The sequence below is a fragment of the Alternaria ethzedia genome (genome assembly GCF_023757985.1).
Source record: "Alternaria ethzedia strain BMP 0044 chromosome Unknown scaffold_5, whole genome shotgun sequence".
Taxonomy (NCBI): Eukaryota; Fungi; Ascomycota; class Dothideomycetes; order Pleosporales; family Pleosporaceae; genus Alternaria; species Alternaria ethzedia.
In genome coordinates this window covers 1,534,841-1,549,930 of record NW_026056198.1, presented here as the reverse complement: position 1 = coordinate 1,549,930, position 15,090 = coordinate 1,534,841, and the positions used below count along the sequence as shown (strand labels likewise).

Here is a 15,090-nt window from a genome sequence, read left to right as displayed (position 1 = left end):
CGCTATTATACTTTAGTTATTAGCTAAAATAAGTATTACTAGTAGCTTATTCTTCTTTATAGCTTAAAGTTTAACTAGTAAGTACTTTAGCTAGATAGCTTTTTTAGTTACTTAGGTTTAGCTTATATATTTAGCTTTATAGAAGAAAAAGGCTATAATAAACTAGTATTTTAATAACTAGCTAATTACGCTACTACTAAAGTTAAAGATATAGCTAGATATTAAGCGTTTTATAGCTATATTACTACTTTAGTTAGTATTAGTATAGTTTAATAAGAACTTTAAGTTACTTTTATATACTAATACTTAGTTAAGTATATCTTAAAGGTATCTAAGTAAGTACTTAACTATAGCTATATAGTAAGAAGCTAAATTAGCTATATAGTAGCTAAGTAAGAAAACTATAAAAATAATATCTAGGTAAGTTTCTAGTATAAAGTATATAAAAGAACTAATAGCTTTAGTATATTACTTAGTATCTTCTTTAGTTACCTTAAAGCTTTCTAGTTCTAGTTCTAATTTACTAGTTATAAATACTAAATTTAGCTTATAGTTAGATAGACTAGCATCTACTAGAACTTTAGTAAGATAGCTTTTTTATAATAGGTAAAAAATCTAATTTAAATAGTTATAAATAATCTCTATACCTAAGTAGAAGTAGTACTTACTAAAGTTACTTATTTTAAAATACTTTAAAAAAGCTATCTTTAGTTCTAAAATCTTATTTAAGTCTAAGCTAGTAATAAAAAGATTATTTATATAAATAGTAATATAGAAGTACTTTTTAGTAAATATTTTTATATCTAAAGTAAGTAGTATAAAGCTTTAGTTCTTTAGAAAAGTAGTTAAAGTTTTATACTAAATTTTAGAGCTTTACTTTAAGCTATATAGTACTTTATATAGTTTATAAAGCTTACTCTTACTACTTTTTAAACTTTTTAGTAGCTTTATAAAAATTTTAGTATTAATATTATTATAGAAAAAAGTAGTCTTAATATTTATTTAGTAAATTTCTAAGTCTAGCGCTACTATAATAGTAAATATAGCTTTATAGCTTATAAACTTAACTATAGAAGTAAAGATTTCTTAGTAGTTTATACTTTTCTACTATTTAAAGCTTTTAATAATCTAGTAAGCTTTATACCTAAGAACTTTACTCTTTAGTTCTCTTTTAAGCTTAAATACCTATTTACTATCTAAGGTATACTAGTAAACTTTTAAAATAAGCTTTTATATACTATTAGCTTCTAGAGATTTAATTTTATTATTAATTACTATTAACTATAGTAACTATTATAGTATTTACTAGGCCTTTTTATAGATACGTAGTTTAGTAGCTTTAGTTACTAGAAAAGTAGTACTAAAGTAAATAAAAAGTAGGCTATAAACTCTACTAGATCTAGTAGCTAGATAGCTAGTAATACGTAAGTTAGAATAGTAATTTAGTATACTAGCTAGTACTACTTAGTCTAGTAAGTAGTTACTATCTAGGCTACTTAGAGGCGTCTTAATATTAGAAAAGTCTAAATTTTACTAAATTTTATTAGAGAGTAGCTTTACTATTACTATTAAATTTAGAGTAGTTTTAGGCCTTAGTTAGTCTAAAAGAGCTATTTTTATAGATACTTCTTTAGAAACTAAGCTATCTTCTAGTAGTAGTATATTTACTTTAAGTAGCTTAAAAAATAAATTACTAGTTATCTTTTTTTTTAGAGCGCGTAAAGTCTATTCTATTATAAAGAAGCTACGTCTATTTTAGTATACTTCTAGTTTATCTAGAAGTTTATAAAGTAAAATCTATTCTCTAGATAGATAAGATTATAAGTAGTAGTAACTACGCTATTATAGTATAGTATTCTATATATTAAAGTACTTTTATAGTCTAAAAGGTAGTAGTTAACTTTCTTATTCTTTTTAATTTTATTTCTTAGCTCTATTTTATAGCTAAGATAGTAGCTATTTAGTAGCTAGAGATAAGTAATATTAGATATTTTACTATACTAAGTTTAGTATAAAGTTATATTTAAATAAATATAAAGAGTTAAGGTTCTTAGATAAGTAATAAAGTCTAAAAAGTTAAGCTAGTATTTTATACTTAGACTACTATTAAGAAAAGATAGTAAGCGTAATTATAGTAGCTATAAATAGAATAAAAAGTGTAATTATAGTAAGTATAAGTTAAGTAGCTAGAACGTAGTAAGTATTCTAAATTAATTTAAGTTATATATTAGAGCGTAGTAGCTAAAGAGCTAAAGAGAGAAAAAAGACTAAGAAAGTAGTCTAGGTACAAGAGATTAGATATAAAAGATTAGATATAAGAAAGTAGTAGTAAAGAAGCGTATAGTGTATAAGAACTTTAAAGTAAGAAAGTATTCTATATCTAATATTCTCTAAATTTCTAAATATTTAAAAGTATTAAATAAACTATAAAAAAGTAATAAGATAATACCTTCTCTTATTCTAAAACTAGTTATAACTAGTAAGTAACTCTATAGTATATATATATATATATAGTAGCTAATTATATATATATAGATTTAGAAAGCTATCTAAAATAGATTATAAATAAAGTAGACTTTAAGTTTCTAAGTATAGAAATAGTTACGTATAAAAAGGTAGCTAAGGTTAATAAAAATAATAAGAAGTAAGTAACTAGCGCGTTAAAGCTAGATTTTAAGAAATAACTTAGTCTATTTAGATAGTTCTTTAAAAATATATAGAACTAAGTAGATATATAGTAAGTATAAATATATAGATATAGTAAGTATATATATAGCTACGCAGCGTAGACTAATAGTAAATAGATAAGCTAGAAGATATTAAGAACGCGTTTATAAAGTAGTAAAATAATCTACTAAAAGCGTTAATTAAGAAAGTTAGTAAAAGTAATATAAAAAGTTCTAACTTAGACTTTATAAAGAAGCTAAAGATATAGAATAGTCTAAAGAGGTATTTTCTTCTTACTTAAGTAGCGCTAAGATGCGTAGTATAATATATTAGTTAAGTCTTATATTAGTATAAGTATTTATATAGTAGAGTAGTAGGTAGTAATAGTAATAGTATTATAATATTACTAGTAATAGTATTTTTATAAAAGTAGCTAAATATAAAGCTATATTTAGTATATTAATATATATATATACGTATAATATAATATAATATATATAGTATAGAGTAATTATGTATTATATAGTACGTAAAGTAGTATATAAAGTAGATATATAGTAGGCGTATAGTAGATAGATATAGATATAAGTATATTATAAAGGTACTAGCTAAATAGCTACTTAAAGTAGTAGGCGTCTAAGGTACTACGTAGTTTTAGTAGACTTAAGAGCTATATTAAGTAAGCGTATATAGATAGATTATTCTAACTTAGACTAGAAAGTCTAGGTTAAGAGCTAGACTACTATTAATAAGAATAGTATAAAAGCGTTTCTCTAAAATCTAGTTAGTAACTTTTATAACTTTATTAGACTAATACTAGTTTATAGTAGTAAATTTAAGTAAAATACTCTTATCTATATAATAAACTACTATCTTATAGCTTATAAATTTACTTACTTTATTAAAATAAATATACTTATAGCGCTACTTAAAGTACTTCTAGTAGTTTAAAAACTACTTAAGTATATATAAAGCTTTACTATACTAGTAAAGAAGTATAGCTATAGTAAATTTAGTAGTATTATTAATAATAGTAAGCTAATACTACTTTCTTTATTTACTAGTAGAAAGTAGCTTAATAATATTTATATATATAAAGTTTAGAGAGTATTTACTTCTTTTAAAAGGCTTTTTATAAAAAGTCTAAATAAATTTAGCTTTAGTATAGATTTTATAGATATAAGTAGATAGTAAAAACCTTATATCTATAACTATAGCCTATACCTTTTCTAGGCTTATCTAGCTAAGATAGATATACTACTTATACTAAAGTAATAGTTAATTCTAATTTAGAGAGTAAGTAGTAAGTTTAGTAACTAGCTACTAAAGGTTAAATAGGTAAACTCTATTTTACTTCTTATAGTAAATTATTAAACCTATAGTAGTAGAAATAGATATATTTATATCTATAAAGATAAGCTTTATACTCTTATACTAGAGCTAAAAGATAGAAATAAAGTTATATACTATATCTAGGTAGTAGAAAGTATTACTAAGCTTTATACGCTAAAGTTAGCTATTAATATATAAGTTTAAAATTACTATACTAATCTAGAATAGCTTAGTTTAACTATCTCTAAAGCTAATTATTAGTAAGTCTATATATAAACGTAGTATTTCTAGTAGAAAAACCTTCTTAGAGTAAAAGATATAGTAACTATAGCTAGTATTAAGTATCTAGTAGTAGAAGAAGTAGATAGTATTTTAGCTAGCTAATAGCTCTAATATAGCTATAGTAATAAAGCTAAAACTAGCTTTTTTTTTAAATTCTAGAAGCTACTACTAGTACGCTAGACCTTCTATAGAGAAAAGAGGTATCTTATTTATATTAACTTTTAACTTCTTATACTTTAGATTCTACTTTTTTTTATTAGTTTTATAAAACTCTTTCTTTAAATAAAAGTACTTCTACTAGTACTTATTTATAGTATAGTATACTTTACTATAAACTATATAGAAAGTGCTAGGCTTAAAACTTTCTAACTATCTTACTACTAAACTAATCTCTCTTAGATAGTTAAAAGATTAAAGCTCTTATTTAAATCTTTTAGTAGTAGTAACTACTTAGTTAAAAGTAATAGTAGCCTTTATAGTACTACTATTTCTATTCTTTTTAGTAATAAAGCTATATATTTAGTAAAAAGTAGTAAGAAAAGTAGAGTATTTAAAGATAAAGCTACTAAGAAAGTAGTTAATAAAAAAGAGCTCTATAATAGCTACTAAGAAGTCTAGAGATTTAAGCTTTATCTTTATAGTATATAGTTACTTTATAAATACTAAGATTCTTCTCTTATAGTTAGCTAGCGTTAGTATATAGTAGGCTTAGTATAGATTTTAAAATACTATACTACTTATTAGATAGAAGTGTTTATATAAAGTAGCTATACTAGAGACTATAGTAGTTTTACCTACTAGTAGCTTCTTTATATTTACTTTATATCTAGTTTTTATATACTAAAGAGCCTTATCTTAGTTATTCTTCTAGATTTTCTAGTAAAGTATTTTTTTTTTATTAGTCTTATTTTTAATAGCTATAATACTATTATAGTTACTATTTTTTTCTAAGTAGCACCTATAGCCTAAAAAGCTAAGAAGCTTAGTAACTTATTTTTTTTAGTAAATCTAGTTATTTAAGCTATCTAGTATTAAAATTAGCTTAAAGTTAGCTATAATTTTATTTATAGCGCTACTTTACTAGTAAAGAGTTAGGTTCTAGCGCTAGTTTTTTTATTTTTATCTACTAAATTATAGCTTTCTTTATCTAATATTTAACTCTACTTTAAACTTATTATTAGTAAGTAGCTTAGATAAAGTTAAGACTATTATAGTATAGACGCTTTTCTTTAAAAATAAAAAAACTAAATATATATAGTAATATAGTAATAGCTTTAAGTCTAAAAAAGTTATAAAAGCTAGCTTTACTAAGTTAGCTTTTAGTAGCGCTTATACTAGTATAGCTCTTACTACTAAAATTTAAAAAAGTAGAAATATAAAAAAAGTTATTAGTATTAAGAGACTATAAATTAATATTAGCTATTAAGTAGATAAATAGCTAGGTATTAAAGTATCTTTAGCGTATTAGAGGCTATAGTAAATAAGATTAAAGTAAATATTATAATAGTTATAAGTTTATTATACTTATAAAGCCTAGTTATACTAGTAGTATTAGTAAAAAAGTAGTAGCTAGTAAGTAGTATATCTTTCTCTAGTAGCTAGTTATAAAATAAAAGAGCTAGAAGTATAAGCTACTTTTAAAATAGAGCGCTATACTACTTAGTCTTATAAGCTAGCTAGCTTTCTAAGATACTACTACTAGCTTCTATTATAAATTTTACTTAGCTACTTACTACTAGCTTTTTATAAAGCTACTAAGTTAAGCTACTAAAGCTAGTTTTCTTCTTTCTAGCGCCTAAAAATACTAGAAAGCTACTTCTTTTAGTACTTCTATATTCTAGCGCCTAGAAACACTAGAAAGCTACTTTTTATAGTACTTTTACACTCTAGCATCTAAAAATACTAAAATAGTATTTTTTAAAAGTTAAAAAGTCTAAAAGTAAGTTTAAAAGCTTAGTAGTAGTAGTAAAGTCTAGCGCTATTACTAGGTATTAGCCTTACTATATTAGCTTCTTAGGTAGCCTTATACTATCTATTTTACCTATAGTAGCTTACTACTACTCTAGTATATCTACTAAAAATAGCTTTAATACTATCTACTTAGATTTAGCTACTACTATTCTATAGTAGTTTTCTACTTACTAGTATTTTTTATAGTAGTTTTAGATTACACTATTTCTACTAACTTTTTAATTTTTATTCTACTAAGAATTTAAACTAAAACTACTATATAGTTTATAGTTTATATAGCTATAAGTATATCTATACTATTTTCTATATAAAAACTAGTATCTCTAAGATAATTACTACTACTTAAACTTTATACTATAAAAATTAAGCTAAATAATATTTCTATATATTATAGAGATAAAAAGCTATTACTATAGAAGTAGACTTACTAGTATACGTAGGTAAAAAGTATAAAGTCTAGTTTTAGAGTAATTTAGTTCTAGATCTAAAGAATTCTACTAAGTTTTAAAAAAATAGTATTACTAGCTAGCTAAAGATAAGCTTACTTTTAGAAGTTAGTTATAAAAATAGCGCTTTTAAAATAGTAAATAAGTAAGTATTAAGAAAAGTAATAAGCTAGTTATAGATAAGTTATTATTTTAGTAGCTATATTACTTAAGTTATTCTCTACCTAAGTAGCTCTTTAAGAAAAAAAGTAAATAAAGTATAGCTTAATAAGCTAATAAAGTTATACTAAGAAGTATAGTTACTAATAATTTAGCTTTAGATAGAGAAAGCTTACTTTACTACTTAGCTAGAATTACTACTAGAAGTCTTTTATTAACTAATTTTTATTAGCGTTTTTCTTAATATTAAGTAAAATAAGCGTAGAGTTAAAAGTTTCTCTCTTTTTTTCTAAATAATATAAAGTATTATAAAAGGTTTTAAACTTACTAGTATAAAAATCTAAAGCTACTCTATTAAAAAGATTTGCTTATAAGTTTTTTAAAAGAGTAAAAAAAGAGTAAATATAAGTATCTTTAAAGTAAATTTTAGTAGCGTAAGTTTAAGCTTATAACTTATTAAATAGAATAAATTAAAAATTAATTAAAGACTAAAATATAGGTAAAGACGCTCTTATATACTCTAGAGGTAGCTAGTACTAGCTGCTCTAAATATTATAAACTTTAACAAGGAAGAGTTGCAGAAGGCGCTGAGCTTAAGTATGCAGGCGCATGGGTGAGATGTGAAAGAACGTAAACAGGCTTATTTCCATATCACATCTCTCATAAGATATATACACATTGTTGATACATGGCTCTTCTCTTACATCCCATTCATACCGTTCGTTCCTCATGCCTTCGAAGTCTCAGCCGCCATCATCCTACTCGGCGCCTTAACAACAGCCGCCTCGTCTCCGGGACTACCACGGAACGTCCACGTCCCATCCGCCACCTGATCATCCGTAGCACTATCCAGCCTCTTGAGCTCTCTCCTCATATACCCCACAATCTGTGCCAGCTTCTCAAAGTCAACATCTTCCTTTGCGCCGAGCAGATTACGCCAGATAGCCGCCGCAAGCATAGCGTCGCCCTTCATCAGCCCCTCGTCGTACGACAGCAGCACCGCCCGCCACTGCGAGAACATATCCTTGAGGTGCTTCTGACGCAGCGAATTGGCGTTGAACTTGTGCCATATGACCAGTCTGTCCTCGGCGGCGTAGAAGGCTTGGTTGGTGAGGTGCTGGATCCAGACTGGTGCGTGCGACTGGGGGAACATGCGGAAGCGGACTTGTAGCATGTACATATGGATGAAGGTGATTTGGGCCCAATTCGAAAAGGTTGGCTTGAGTCCGAGGGCTGTGCAGAAATGTGTCAGCGAAAGGCCTGGGTATCCTCATTGTGAGTACTTACTGTCATACCACCACCCTTCGGCCTCGCCTAGGTGCACACCGTTCTCGTCGACGGGTATCTCGCCCCGCTTTAACAGCGCCTGGGGTATCTTGTATTCACCGGGCTTCGTGCATTCCTTGATGAGGTCCCGTGTTGCGCCATATGCGACGTACGTCTCGGTCATGAGTGGTGCCTTTTCGCGCAGCTTCTGGGCGAGGCCAGTCACGCCGGATGCAACAGCGGGATGCGGCTTCTTGATCGCTTCGGGCCTGACATCTGCTGACAGCGTTTGCGAGGCATGGTAGGCGGTGGGCGAGGTGGTGGAGATTGTTCGACGTGCTTGGCGCAGAGACGCTCGATTCGTTCGCTACGAGAGTCAATTATCCGCTTTGGGGAGGGGGTCGTGGCTGTGTACCTGGAGCAGCGAGGTAGAGGACCTCAATAGGGCCTTGGAGCAGGCTGTGCAGGTGTAGCTGGACGACATGGCTGGCCGTGTTGGTTGGGACGGGCGTGGGCTGCTCGAGGGTCAAAAAGTCGAGAAGTCGCGAGTCGCGCCCTCCATCGATGACGGCACGACCCCGGCGCCGCCAACACCACCAATGAGCATCACCACAAAGCGCCTCGTCATCGCGCAACACACCTGCAACACCACGGCGGGCCTGATAGACGGAGATTTGACGGCGATCTCGCGAGTATTGCTTGTCGAAGCATCGAGGCTGAGCCACCGGTGCTGATACGCGGGTCTTTAGGCCCATAGGGCGTCCAGGACAATCAAACCCGGGTTTGAATACCAAGATGGAACTTCGGCTCTAACTCGTGACACCCTAGGGCTTGGTATGGCAGGTCCCGAGGAACAGGGGCGGCACCGAAGCGACATCGCCGTCGATACTTGACCCCGTGGGCAGCCTTGTACAATGCCATTGTTTTCCATAACCGCAATTATTCTCATATCCTTATCATACATTCTTCCATCATCCATCAGCTGATCATGGTACTGGCAATTGCTGCGACCGGCAGCCGAACTAATCGCAGAGACAATCCCGTCTACATCGAAGTGCTCAATCCGCCACCGACCTACACAAGCGGGGACTGCGTGCAAGGCCAGCTAATCGTGGTGCCCACATCACAACCTAAACGCATAAGCATAAGTCTAAAAGGCTTCTCTGCCGTTGAAGATGCCCATGGAAGAAGCGTGCATCTTGAGTTCTATGGACTTTCGCAATTCCTCTACATACACGAAATTGCAGCCGATGACTTCCACCTCCGTGCCAACAACGTGAGGGATCCCGCCAGAGTCGAGCTGCCTTTCTCCTTTACATTCGGAAACCATGCTACGATACCGCCTCCCGCTGGTAAGAAATATCGCTGTACAAACTGCACGTGAGACATGTACTGACTTCGTAAACCTACGTTTAGGTAGAGTATGGCTTCACCCAGGAGACCAATGGAACCACCCCCGATTCCAGCATTCTCCAGGATTCCCTTTACCTCCCACACTCAACGGTCCCACACCCACAAGTCCACGGGTCGTATACCACCTAGAAGCGTACATGGAGTCCGATCTACCCGGCACACCACCAGTGCGAGTCCGACAAGAAATCACCTACATGCCACCAGCACCCCCCTACGACCGCTCCCTCCTGCAACCCGACCTAAACTTCGGCACCAAACTACCCAAACACTGCAGCGCAGCAAAGCTAATCCGGACACGCAAACTCCTCCCCAACTACGGCGAAAACTCCAGTAAACTCGGCCGCTTCAAAGACAAACTAGCCGACAAAGAACTCCTCTTCGGCATCGAATCCTTTGCAGAAATCCCTTACGCCCAATTCAACGTCTTCGCCACTCCACCCAGCATCCTAGTCATTGGATCCCCCCTCCCAGCCATCGTAACAGTGCAACACACCAAACGCTCAGAATCGCTGCCTTCCCCACCGGATCTCTTCATCCGGCGCCTAAAAGTCCAGTTAAACGCGAAGATCAACGTCTTCCTCCCCAACGAAGCGTTCTTCAAACACCCCAGCAGAGTAACCAACCACACCGACCGCCGCACCATCGTCCTCTGCGACCACAAATACGAAACAGGCGACGGCGAACCCCTCTACGACGGCCTCAACCTCCTCGACGTGGCGAATATTGATATCGCAAAGGATGGTACCATAGCACCCAGCTTCACTAGCTACGGCCTGAATCTAGAATACGAACTCCAGATCGAGATCACAGGGCGATGTGCGGATAGAGAATGGTCTGGTATTGCGTGTACGCAGCCTGTGCAGGTGGTTACGGAGTGGCAGGCTGCACCATCGATTGAAAGTGCGAATTTGTTGGAGGCTGGGCCGGGGCCGCTGGCGTATCATGAGCTGGATGCTGCGCCGAGGATGTATGAGATGGCTGTTCATACGGAGGAACCGCCGCCGTATCATGATGAGCCGCCGCCGTATAATAGGATGCTTGGTAGAACTGATGTGGGGGGTCCGGTGGGGGCTGTTTGAGCGGATTCATGTATTTGTTTTGCGTGTTCTGGGGTTTGATGGACTTGGAGTGGGGTAAGGCATGTGGGGAGGAAGTTTTGTTGATGGAGTTGTGTAAGATGGTGGAATGTTACGCCCAGATCTGTTTGAAGGATGGGAAACAAAGATATCAAGGAGGAATTGGTGACTTCGCTAGGGTTATTGCGCTGTAAGACGAGGGCTTCGGTATAACTTATAGGTCAACTGTACCGTCTTTTGTCCTAGATGCGGCAGAGAACAATTGCAGAGCATGAGTATGGCGGACATCCCTTCGAAGCCGTGGTTCGATTAAGCCGTGGTCACATTAAACATCTGTACTAGACGCTTTGCGCAACCCGTGCCACATACCCACCTCCACTCCGCCTCACCATTCTACTTCTCCCCCCTCGCCTTATTCCTCTCTCTCCTGCGTTCCCGCTCCACCTTCCTCGCCTGATTAAAACTAGGCGTAAGCCCCTTCTCATCAATCTTCGCCTTAACCAAACTCTTCTCATCCACCTCGTCCAACAGAAAGCGTCCCATATTGCCTTGCCTCCACTTCTGAATCATCCACAACGACGTCGCTTCCGTATCTATGACCCCGCCCTTGCCCAATCTACCAGTCTTCTTCGCGATCTCAGTAAGGAGCTCGATGATGTCGTTGGTAGGCGACGCGTATTCGGAGTATAGCGACGGCGATTGGAGGTTCAGGTGGTAGAGCAGGTAATCAGCGAGCATAACAGGCGCGATGATGGTATCCTTAACGGAGCCGCAGAGCGCTAGTTTCATCATAGCCTCTGCGTCGGGGACGTATGGGATGAAGACACCGGGTGTGTCGAGTAAATATACACCTCCGCCCACGCCTTGCAGCTTCTTCTTCGCCGCTGCCTCCGCTGCTTCCATGTCGTCTTCGCTCGGTATGATCTTCACGCCGCTGCTGCTCACTTTGCGCGTTACACCCGGTTGTGCGCCCGTGGCTGCGACTTTTCCTCGACCGATTCCTTGTGCGCGAAGGGCGTTGAGGAGCGTGGATTTACCCACGTTGGGCATGCCTACTACCATGACGCGGTGGCCGACTAGCTTCCACCTCTTCTGCGCGTGTTCACGCAGGATATCCAAGAGCTTGATCACGCTCTTCCGTCCGCTAATCTCGCCCTCGGCCTCTTTCCCGTTCCGCACAAACATCGTCGTAGTAGGGTGATGCCATTTCGCAATGACATCTTCGTTCCGGTTATCGCGCGATCCACCGCCCAAATCCCTCTTCGTGTACACAATGACTCGTTCTTTTCCTTCCAGTGCATCTTCGAATAGAGGGTTGCGCGAGGTGAGCGGGACACGGTAGTCGCGGCATTCGATTACTAGGTCGATGGAGGAGAGGAGGGATTTCATCTTCGCCAGGCCGGCTTTGTGGTGGCCCAGGAAGTAGGACCGGGGCAGCGATGGGATTTGCGGGAAGGCATGGCGGGGGATGAATGACATCGGTTACATTGGTGTTGTGGTGGAGGGGAAGATGTGGTGCAAGTGGAGGATGGAATTATTTTGAGAACGAGTCAGATGGTAGCTGCGCCTTGGCGAGCATGACTGGTGCAAATGTCGGCGTCTGGTCTCGCTATTGCCATTGGCATTGCTCGCCCACCGTCGCATCGCACCTCTGAATCCATCTATCTGCATCTGTCCTATCACCACATGGATTTCAACAGCGTCGCATCTACTACCGGTACCTCTTGCAGCTCCAGGTCGGCTCATTCATGTCTCAGAGCGAAGGATAGCAGGCCCGTACGATGGATATCCTAAAGCGCCACCCTTCCGAAGCACTGGAAAGTGCGCTCCTATGAAAAGCTTGCCGTCTGTAGGGTCAATTCGTTTCAGGTCTACCTCCTCTTGGATCCTTCGCGCGTACAATCGACACTGTAACCATGTGGCGTATGACCCCAGTTAGAAATATGCTGTCAGCATCGCTTCCCCGTCACGGGTATTCCGCGGAATACCCGCGAAATGCTTGGCACTCACCTGTAGACATACCTCATGCGACCAACCATCTTCCTCCCCAGTCTAGAGAATACGGTTCTTGATTTCTTGCCACTATTCTCTCATTGCGATTGTCTACCAAGATCTAGAGAACCATCATGCCAGCTTCGGGCGAGCGAGAGCGTTCCAATCGCAAAGGACAATACTCCTGTAACTTCTGTCGGTCGCGCAAGATTCGCTGCGATCGACCGCTGCCATGCACAAGTTGCAGGTCGCGGGGAAAGACGTGTCAATTTGATCCTACGCCAGCGGCACGCGAAGTTCAAGGCCCTCAGACACCAGTCTCGATCGGGGCTTCGCTCACACAGCAACAGCCATATGAGAGCATCCAGACACCTTTCTCTTCAACCGGAAAACCTGATATGCAGGATGAGATAGCTGCGCTAAAGACTCGTGTGCAGGAGCTAGAAGAACGTATCGCACAAGAAACTACCTTTCCTCTGCAGGCCGGCAATGACGACAGCGAAAGCGTTCGAACGACCTTCGTTTATGAAACCACTCGAGACGAAATCGAGACTAACCAACCTTCTGATATTCAAGAAACGAAAGACATGGTAGAGCACCTCGAAGGCGTCTCCATGAGTCAGAGCTCTTTCGAACTGTCTACCACAAACCATGCTACCTTCAAGATCGGTCAGATCCGCACAATACCGCCAAAACCGACTTACACAACGCAACTCGGTAGACTAACACCATGTATCTGGCTCCCACTAAAGGAAGAAGCCACCATACTCCTCGACATCTACATCACCAAGCTCAACTACATTCAACACGTAACGCACACCCCCTCGTTACCAGCCGTCCTCGACGAAATTTACCGTCGAATCGAAAGTGGTGAGCCTGTTCATCCCAGCAAAGTCGTTCTACTGCTAAGTATCATCGCTCATACAACGCATGTATGGAGTATGCCGGACGGACTGAACAGAGAACGTCCCCTATTCTTGTCCTCGACCCAAGCCCGCTCTCAGACATCCACTTGGATCAAGGCCACATATACTGTGCTTGATACTTTGCAAGAGGGGCCCTCACTGGCTCTGGAGGCTATACAAGGCATCATAATCTTGTCATACGTCTTATGCAACATAGAAGGTGTATCGCTACGATACCGCTCCTTGATATCAACTGGCTTGTTGCTATGTCGGGAAATGGGTCTTCACCGGATCGACCACGGATCCAATGCCGATGCGGCCCAGACGCTCAAAGCAGAGGTTGGCCGTCGTGTGTGGTGGTATCTAATCGCAACGGATTGGTACGTCTCTTCTCGAGAAATCGATGCATGAAAGCTACAAAGCAGACTGACCGCTCCACCCAGGCTCCTCGCAGCGCGCTACGGCGGACCCAGCGGCGGCATCTACCAAACCAACCCCCTCCACTTCCACGTAAACAAGCCCCTAAACATCAACGACATCGACCTCCTCGCCACCGGACCCCAACCCTCCCTCCCCCTCTCCCAACAAACAGACATGTCCTACTTCCTGCAGCGCATCCGGCTCGCAGAAATCTCCCGCACCCTCGTCGACCAACTCACCTCCGACCCTTTCCAACGCTCCGCCTACCTCATGGCCATGGACAACCAACTCGTACAACTAATACACGAAACACCCGCTTTCTTCCTGCTAGACTACTGCGACACTACATTCTTATCGGAAAAGCCAAACCACGTCTTCATCCAAGCCTACTTCCTCAACACGCTCATCCACACTCAGCGCTGTAAATTGCATCTTACTACGCTGACACGTCCGTCTGCGTCGATGGATACCCCAACAACGCCTTCGTCGCGCACTGCGTGTCTGTACTCCGCCCGGCAGCTTATATACCTCGAGACAAAATTACTGCAGTCGCGGCACCCGTTTGCGAGACGGCCGCAACGGCCTCCGGCGGGGCTGTATAGTATTTTTATTGCTACTATCGCTTTGCTTATGGATGCTTGTGTCAATAGGTCGGGTGAAGTACATGCTGAGCTGCAAGAAGATGGCGATTTAGCGAGAGGGTTGCGTATGATAGCTGATGCGAGGGATGATTCGCTTGCGGCGGCGAAGTTGTATGAGTCGCTCATGCAGATTGTGGCGCGGTATCGGGATGCTGGGGATATGGGAGAGAAGTATGGAAGCAGAGTGGGTGGCCAGAGTGCCGTGGAGTCTTTGCAAGATTTGCCCCCGGATGGATTGGGGGAGCAACAGCATTCTTTCCATGTGAATGATGCGATACAGTTGGATCTAGTGGACTGGGATGATTTGTTCTCGAGTGTTTCTTCCTCGCCGTTCTTTTAGTCTGGGGTGGTATGCCGTGGAAAAAGTCTGGCGGGAATATCACCAATGTGTTATATATGCATTCAAGAAATAATTCGAAGGCAACAGCAAAGAGCCAGAGCAATATTTCGCATGTACTACACCGTAAGCTACCAGTAGTTGAAACGCAAAATAAAGGTGGACGCACATCAGGTGGCGTTG

The 15,090-nt window shown here is 38.4% G+C and overlaps 4 protein-coding genes across 4 annotated transcripts; 2 read left to right on the top strand and 2 right to left on the bottom strand.

The window, feature by feature from the left end:
- Nucleotides 1-7,584: 7,584 nt before the first annotated feature.
- J4E87_003228 (uncharacterized protein) lies at nt 7,585-8,607 on the bottom strand (the record flags this gene model as incomplete). Its single annotated transcript, XM_049374857.1, has 4 exons — nt 7,585-8,090; nt 8,145-8,462; nt 8,539-8,582; nt 8,603-8,607. The coding sequence occupies 4 exons, from the start codon at nt 8,605-8,607 to the stop codon at nt 7,585-7,587; spliced, it is 873 nt and encodes a 290-aa protein (XP_049235848.1).
- A 504-nt stretch (nt 8,608-9,111) lies between these two features.
- On the top strand, nt 9,112-10,434 carry J4E87_003227 (uncharacterized protein; the record flags this gene model as incomplete). The annotated part of the gene is given in 3 exon segments (XM_049374856.1): nt 9,112-9,475; nt 9,600-10,382; nt 10,400-10,434. 3 exon segments carry the CDS (start codon nt 9,112-9,114, stop codon nt 10,432-10,434), a joined length of 1,182 nt encoding a protein of 393 aa, XP_049235847.1.
- A 571-nt stretch (nt 10,435-11,005) lies between these two features.
- On the bottom strand, nt 11,006-12,091 carry J4E87_003226 (uncharacterized protein; the record flags this gene model as incomplete). The annotated part of the gene is made up of 1 exon (XM_049374855.1): nt 11,006-12,091. One exon carries the CDS (start codon nt 12,089-12,091, stop codon nt 11,006-11,008), a length of 1,086 nt encoding a protein of 361 aa, XP_049235846.1.
- A 647-nt stretch (nt 12,092-12,738) lies between these two features.
- Nucleotides 12,739-14,531, top strand: J4E87_003225 (uncharacterized protein; the record flags this gene model as incomplete). Its single annotated transcript, XM_049374854.1, has 3 exons — nt 12,739-13,889; nt 13,953-14,350; nt 14,479-14,531. 3 exons carry the CDS (start codon nt 12,739-12,741, stop codon nt 14,529-14,531), a joined length of 1,602 nt encoding a protein of 533 aa, XP_049235845.1.
- Nucleotides 14,532-15,090: the final 559 nt, after the last annotated feature.